The following is an 8,149-nucleotide window of genomic DNA, read 5'->3' on the forward strand; positions in this document are numbered from 1 at the left end:
CTTTCCTCCACATCATCCTTCACCTTATCTCGCCCTCTAAATTCTTTGCCTTCCTCTCGATCTTTTCACCTTAACAGGATCCTCCTAAGGCCTCCTCACTCCCTCCCCACCATCCATCCTCAACACGTGCCCACCATCTCAGTCGTGACACTCATCACCTCTGTAATTTTACTACGCCTGCCATCTTTTTATTCCACCATTTTCCAATCTTTCAAACAGTGATGTTCCCATAATCCACCTCAGCATTCTCATCTCTGTTCTCTCAAGCTTTACCTCCTCTTTTTGTCTTTGAGCCCACTTTGATTCATACATTAACACTGGTCTGAGGTTTTCGTACTGCAGTGGACTAGAAACAACTGCATTTGTTGTGTAAAAAGTCATATTGTGCAAAATTCATTGTGTGTTTATGTATTGTGTCGTTATTTTTATCAATAAGCTTCCTCATAAATTCTTGGTTTAATCAGATTGGATGGTATCGCTTACACCCAAGGAAACTTCTAAGCATTGGTTTGACCAGGAAATCCGACGATCCCAGACTGTCTGTCGTGCACGATGACAACATGAAGTGGACCCTTCAAATCACAAATGTGACTCGATATGACCAGGGGAGATATCAGTGTACTGTATATTTCAATAGAACCTCAATAAGTCAAGTTGCGCATTTGTATGTCCGTGGTAGGTACTGACTTTGAACAAGTTGAATAATTATTATTTTTTTTTTGGTCGTTTATACCTTTTTATAAGGGTAATATTTTTAAGAATATCTTCCCTGCCGTCTTCTTCTTCTTCTTCTTCTTCTTCTTCTTCTTCTTCTAATATTAACTAATATAGCATTTGTGTTGATAAAAACACTTATCAAAAACACCATAGTCCTTGAAATAATTTTGCACTACCTCTGTTTCATGTCATCACTTATAATTAAGTCTAGCGAATGTCCAGTTAAAGTAGTTGTGCAGTCGACATTATTCAATAGTCGATATGATTCTAGTAACTCACTAAATGCCAAAGCGTCAGGATTTGATGCGTCATCCATCCAAAAATTGAAGTCTCCATAGATAAGACGCGGATGGCAAGAAATTGGCTTATCTTGTAATAGAATAAATTGAGAAACAATGTATTAGGTGATAAGGTTATATGATATACAAGATAAGTGTTTGAAAGCTATAATTTTCTTATGAAGGGGAAGCAAAGTACTTTGAAGTTGGAAAAGTAAATGAGTTTGCGTAAAAGTAGGTTTGAGAGTAGTGTGTGTTATACCTCAATGATTGTTTAATATATTTAACCTAAGATGAAGTGATGGGAATCGACGGTCATGATGTAAGAAATTATTCATAAATGAAATAAGGAACGGTTGAAGTTTGCAATGCTAATTACCTATAGTGAAGAGAAACTGCAGGCACTAATGAGAGTTTGAAAGTATTTGCAATAGAAGGAATGAAAGTGAATGAATACCAAGAATAAGACTATCGGTGTAAATGGAAACCATAAAGATGTGATAACTAATGTTAAAATGGATGGTGGAACGATTACTTTTATAGCCGAAGGTGAAAATCTAGAGGCATAGGAAATTGATGAATATATGCATGGGATGGCTCATATTGTTTTAAGATATTTTGTTCGTGTGGAAGGACTGAACGACGAGAGATTCTTGAAAACTGCATAATGCAGAAGTAGGCCTATTTGGTAGAGAGTAAGACCTAACGACATACATAGCAAATGAATGTCCTGCGTAATTAGGACGTTCAGGAGTATGTGCAAGCCAGAGGTGAGTTGTGAAGTTTATGAAGGATGTTCAGTGTGCAAGTGATAAGCTGTTTGTATCAGCATAGGAAGCAGATCAGCGGCCAGTTTTCTGAAAACATTATGATTAGAGGACTGTTTCTGATTCGGCAGTTAAAAGTACACAAAGACACTAATAGGCAGATATTCAGTTGTATATATATATATATATATATATATATATATATATATATATATATATATATATATATATATATATATATATATATATATATATATATATACTGCGTTTATAATAATTTTGTCTCCAACTCTCTTTAATTCTATATTAAAATATGAAACCACAATCATTTTTTTCATATTGAATTCACCCTTCTTTGTCAATATAGAGCTAAGTGGAAAGTCCTATAAGATACGTACTTCTGCTAAGGCTTGGCTATATATATATATATATATATATATATATATATATATATATATATATATATATATATATATATATATATATATATATATATATATATATATATATATATTCTTTTCTTATTCCCTCTTTATTAAACAAAACGTTTGATATTATCTTTTTCTCTTCGTATGGCTGCTGTGATTCCTTTATTTTTTTCTCTCGTCGCTGAGGTGTGGACAGTAGAGTATGAAATGGGCGAGGTCCTCTGTTTCTGCTCCACATGGCTTACATTCTGCACTTCCTCTTAATTCATGTCTTTTCCTTCCTTTTAGTCTTAGGCTGTTGGCACTAGCTCAATTCATGATAACTGAATCTGGTTTTTTTTTTTTTTCCTGTTTCACATGGGAATTAAATGCCCCCCAGAGCTCCGGTTTAGGACTTTATGTCCCCAAAATCATAAATACAACACAACAAACACATTTTCGCACTCTTACAAATACAGGATAATGTTTTTGGCCCATTACTTTTCATACTATATACACATGACAGTTAGTTTGGCCTAGAAAACAAGCTCGTTACATAATATGCAGATGATGCTACTCTCTTTGCATCAATTCTATCTCCTGAATGCATAATTGGGGTTTCTGAATCCCTTGATAGAGACCTAGCTAGAATAAGTGCATCGTGCATATCATGGGGCATGAAGTTGAATCCTAACAAAACTCAAGTATGCTTGTAATTAGGTCAAGGACAGTGGTTCCTCAACATCCGGATCTTAGCATTGATAATGTTTCTTTAACTCTGTGTGACTCTTTTCAAATTTTAGGTGTGATTCCTGATAGTAAATTTACATTTGAAAAATACATTAGGCCTATGTCTTCTTTCCTTTAATTACACAAAAAAATTGTTTTATTGAGAAAGTCTTTTAAGAATCTCGGTGATCAATCTATGCTGAAGAAATGTTTTAATTCTTTCAGTCTACCTTGTTTCGAGTGTTGTTCTCATGTCTGGTCTTCAGCTGCCGATTGTCATCTTAATTTGTTGGACAGGAACTTACGGTTTATTAAATTTCTTATTGCTGATTCTTGATATTAATCTCTGGCACCGTCGTTCAATTAGTTCATTATGCATGTTGCATAAAACTTTTTTTTATAAGTCTGACCAAACTTTGTGTTTAGATCTTCCCGGACAGTACCATCCTGTATGTAGTATTGGGTTTGCAATTAATTCTAATAATCAGGCGTTCTCCACCATGAGACTCAATACTACACAGTATTCTAGAAGTTTTATTTCAGTTGTGACCAAGTTGTGGAATGATTTTCTTAATCAGGTAGTTGAATCAGTAGAACTTCAAAAAAATTCAAACTTTTAGCAAATTTTTTTCATGTTGAACAGGCTGACAGTCTTTGTATAGTTTATATAGGACAGTGATCGTACCAACTGTGATGTATGGATCGGAGTTGTGGGGAATGAAGTGACGGAGAGACAGAAATTGAATGTGTTTGAGATGAAGTGTCTAAGGAGTATGGCTGGTATATCTCGAGTAGATAGGGTTAGGAATGAAGTGGTGAGGGTGAGAATGGGTGTAAGAAATGAGTTAGCAGGTAGAGTGGATTTGAATGTGTTGAGGTGATTTGGCCATGTTGAGAGAATGGAAAATGGCTGTCTGCTAAAGAAGGTGATGAATGCAAGAGTTGATGGGAGAAGTACAAGAGGAAGGCCAAGGTTTAGGTGGATGGATGGAGTGAAGAAAGGTGGGTGATAGGAGGATAGATGTGAGAGAGGCAAGAGAGCTTGCTAGAAATAGGAATGAGTGGCGAGCGATTGTGACGCAGTTCCAGTAGGCCCTGCTGCTTCCTCCAGTGCCATAGATGACCGCGTAGGCAGCAGCAGCAGTAGGGGATTCAGCGTTATGAAGCTTCATCTGTGGTGGATAATGGGGGAGGATGGGCTGTGGCACCCTAGCAGTACCAGCCGAACTCGGTTGAGTCCCTTGTCAGGCTGGGAGGGACATAGAGAGGAGTGGTCCCCTTTTTTGTTTCATTTGTTTGATGTCGGCAACCCCCCAAAATTGGGGGAAGTGCCTTTATATATGTATGTATGGTATGACATATCTGTTTTGATATTGTTACTGCTCTTGAAATATAATATATCAAGTGTTCATTTCTTCTCTTATAATCTATTTACTTCCTTTCCTCATTGTGCTATTTTCCATGTTGAAGCCTTTGGGTTTATAGCATCCTGCTTTTCAAAATACAGTTGTAACTTAGCTGATAATAATAATAATAATAATAATAATAATAATAATAATAATAATAATAATATGGCAGCTGTGAGATAAGTTTTTGTTTATTGACGAGACGAATGTTTACTTTGGATAGCATTCTGACAGAAAGCAGATGTGAAGCATCCACTTATATGAGGTGGAAGGCCAGCACCTTGTGCCCTAAAATTATCATTTGTATTATAATCACCGTTTTAAAACTACTATAGCTCTGCTTTTTTTTTCATTAAATGTATTCTAATTGATATAAGGTAGGACTATATGTTCTCCCTTATTTCACTGTATGCTTTTTCCCTTTGGAGTATGTGGCGGCTGAAGGCGTTTACCTTCTACTGCCTTCTCCGAAGCTCAATGGCGTATACTATGATTTGAAGTTCTTTGGCATCCAAATATATATATATATATATATATATATATATATATATATATATATATATATATATATATATATATATATATATATAAATGCATAATGAATGAATGATTTGAAGTTCTTTGGCATCCATACACATGTATATATATATATATATATATATATATATATATATATATATATATATATATATATATATATATATATATATATATATATATATATTCTTCTTTGCATCTTTTCCCATTTTCATGTAGGGTCGATGTTTCTGACCAGATTTCTCCATCTACCTCTGTTCCACACTTCATAACTGGTTAATTCCTTTGATCAAAGGTCATCCTTGATACAGTCCATCCACCCTCATACCTAAAGTCATACCAATCCTTTCTGCGTATTGCCCTAATCAGGGTCACCCATATTTTGTTGGGTGGTTGTAAGCAATCAGACAAAAATCTCCCACCAACACCAGTCCGCACTAGCCAGCGTGGCGATAAAATCTGGTCAAACCCCAGACATGTCTGAGGCCTTTGCACTACAGTGGTCTAGAAACGGCTACATTTGGTGTTGTATATGTACACATGTATGCTTATATTTAAAGACATTATATTTATTTCATTATGATAGAACCTGACTCCATTCCCCTCCTTTTTCATTCAGGTCCTAGATATGAACGAGTCAATACTTTCACGGCTAGCTTTGGAGGCACTGCGAGTATCACTTGTGAAGAGAAAAACATTCCGCAACATACAGAGGTAAGTTAAATGGCCATCCTTTATCTATATTTGAATAATGATAGCCAATCACGCAATCATCAAAATAGATTATCTATCAGAAAAATCTTTTTCCGACCAAGTGATAGAATGAAGTTACCTCGAATGTCATTTTCCTGGGAAGATGAGTGAATGAATAGTTAGGACAGATACCTATTCATGGTAGGGAATAGTTGGGAATAGTTAAGTATTAGTAAGAGTAATGTAAAGTGTCTTTTAACCACAACTGAATTTGTGGGTTGTGGTGGCCGATGTGGTAACGTCCGTGACTGGTTAACTCCAAACTGGTGTTCGAGTCCCGCTCAAATTCCGTAGTTTATTTGCTCGCTGCAATCTTACCATCTTTGTGAGCTAAGAATAGGGGGTTTAGGGGAGCCTATAGGTCTACCTTCTGAGTCATCAGCAGCCATTGTCTGTCCCTCCCTGGTCCTAGCTTTGATGGAGGAGGCTTGAGTGCAGATCATTTCCATTATTATTATTATTTTTACTAGCTAAGCTACAACCCTAGTTGGAAAAGGAGGATGCTGTAACAACAGGAAAAATAGGCCAGTGAGGAAAGGAAATAAACACTACAAGAGATGTCATGAACCATTAAAGTACAATGTTCCAAGAACAGTAGCGACATTAAAATGAAATAAAATCTACGGTCAGTCTGGGGCATTGTCACTACCCTTTGCCTCTGCCATTCATGAGTGACCTTTAAACCTTCAAACAGTTGTGGACACATTAGGTAGATAGGAAATAATTCCAAATCTGCTCCAGCAGAGGTTACAATGGGGACACTTCTTATCTGCCTTTGATCTTGTCGCCAATGGAGGTTGTGCCACCAAAAGTTGTGGAAACGCTTGAAGGGTGAGACTGAGTAACCCACTGCAGTTAGAGGTCGCTAAATGTCCCATGATTTCTGTAGAATAGTAATAACCATCTGTACTTACAAGGGCAGATAGGTTGGTTGCACACCATCAATATGAAGGCTCGGTGCATCCATTCATTATTTGCTCAGTATTACCTTGTCTAATCCACTTGTTTTACTGCGAATTTTGCTGTAACATTTTCGAGTGATTAGGGGTAATTTCACGATACACAATATTTACTTTTAACATATGAAGTATAATTTTAGATTATGATAAAATATTCATCCTATTTTTTTAAGCAGAGCTAAAATCGTTGGTTTTAGTCTTTATGTTTATTTTGAATTATAAGAATTTGGTACAAAAGGATTTATGACATAGATATGGTCATCCCTGTGTTATGGATGTGACCCTTAATTCTCTGTTTAAATTTACTTCATAGATTCATCATCATCATCATCATCATCGATCAGCCGTTGCTAGTCCACTGCAGGACAAAGGCCTCAGACATGTCCTTCCAGTCCCATCTGTTTATGGTCTTTCTTTGCCTGTCTGTACCTGTAAATATTCTTAGCTTGTCAATCTATTGTCTTCTCTTCCTTTCCCTGGTTCGTTTACAATCTCTAGGAACCCACTGTGTCATTCTTCCTCTCCATCTATTATCTGTCATCCTCATTACGAGACGTATGTCCTGCTCAGGTCCGTTTCTTTTTATGTTGTTAGGATATCCATTACTACCCATGTCGCTCCTTTTCTCGCTCTTAATGTTATTCACATCATCATTCTCTCCATGGCTCTTTGAGTTTAGTTTTCTTTCTTTTTTTCTCTCCCTCAGGTTAAGTGGCTGCGATTACACAAATGAAAAGCTGACACGAAGATGTGGGAACTTCCTGATCAAAGAATATCGTTTTTGGGAAGCAAAGGGATCTGGACCCTCAAAATTACTAACGTCACCAAGGATGATCAAGGACAATACAAATGTGTCTTCAAAACACACCCACCAGTTAGTCAAACTGGATCGTTGAAGTTAATTGGCAAGTAACTCTTTTTTGATAAATATATCTTATTTTGAGATGGTAACCATCACAGTGCTTATTCATTTCCCCATAAGAATCACTTAGCCCAAAGAGTCTGAAAAAACAATTCATATTTTTTTCAATCTTTTGTTTGGATTCCAAACCTCGGTCATTTTTTAAAATTATATATTTGACCTCAATATATTTATATTAACTTGTAAATACATGGAAGAAACTCTGATAAAAAAAAATCGCTTATTCTCTCTCCCTACTGTTATACCCACGTCCTTCATCTTTCCTTTCTTGTAATTAGGTCCTATTTTCGTCGGAGAAGTCAAGAGCCTCACAGTCAACGAAGGAGAAAGGGCCAGTTTTACGTGCCAGGTAGAAAACCTCTCGAAATATCGGAAGGTAAATGCATATCACTTTACAGGATAAGTTTGGCAACTGTGCATATGTTTTGGGATGAGTCAGGCATAGAGGGTAAGAGATAGTTTTGTTGGTGTTAAGGGAGGGTCATGATAAATGTTTTTTTTTTTATATAGATGGGACTGAATATTAGTATCTGGTGTTTATTTAGAAAGAAATAGGAGGTTTAAAAGGATACCAGCCACCTGTTGAGATACTCCTGCTAGAGAGTTATTGGGTCCATTGACTGACCAAACAGTACTACAATGCGTCCCTCTTTAGTTACTGTTAATTTTTTCTT

The 8,149-nt window shown here is 36.3% G+C and overlaps 1 protein-coding gene across 1 annotated transcript in view; it reads left to right on the forward strand.

The window, feature by feature from the left end:
- The window catches only part of LOC137627402 (protein CEPU-1-like), a 23,545-nt gene extending 16,243 nt beyond the window's left edge, over positions 1-7,302 (forward strand). Inside the window, exons 4-6 of the mRNA XM_068358491.1 lie at positions 465-675; positions 5,461-5,555; positions 7,260-7,302. Coding sequence (XP_068214592.1) covers positions 465-675; positions 5,461-5,555; positions 7,260-7,286 — 333 coding nt within the window. The 3' untranslated portion in view covers positions 7,287-7,302. The remainder of the gene's footprint in view (positions 1-464; positions 676-5,460; positions 5,556-7,259) is intronic.
- The last annotated feature ends 847 nt before the right edge of the window (positions 7,303-8,149 follow it).

This window comes from Palaemon carinicauda, chromosome 35 (genome assembly GCF_036898095.1).
Source record: "Palaemon carinicauda isolate YSFRI2023 chromosome 35, ASM3689809v2, whole genome shotgun sequence".
In the NCBI taxonomy this organism is placed as follows: Eukaryota; Metazoa; Arthropoda; class Malacostraca; order Decapoda; family Palaemonidae; genus Palaemon; species Palaemon carinicauda.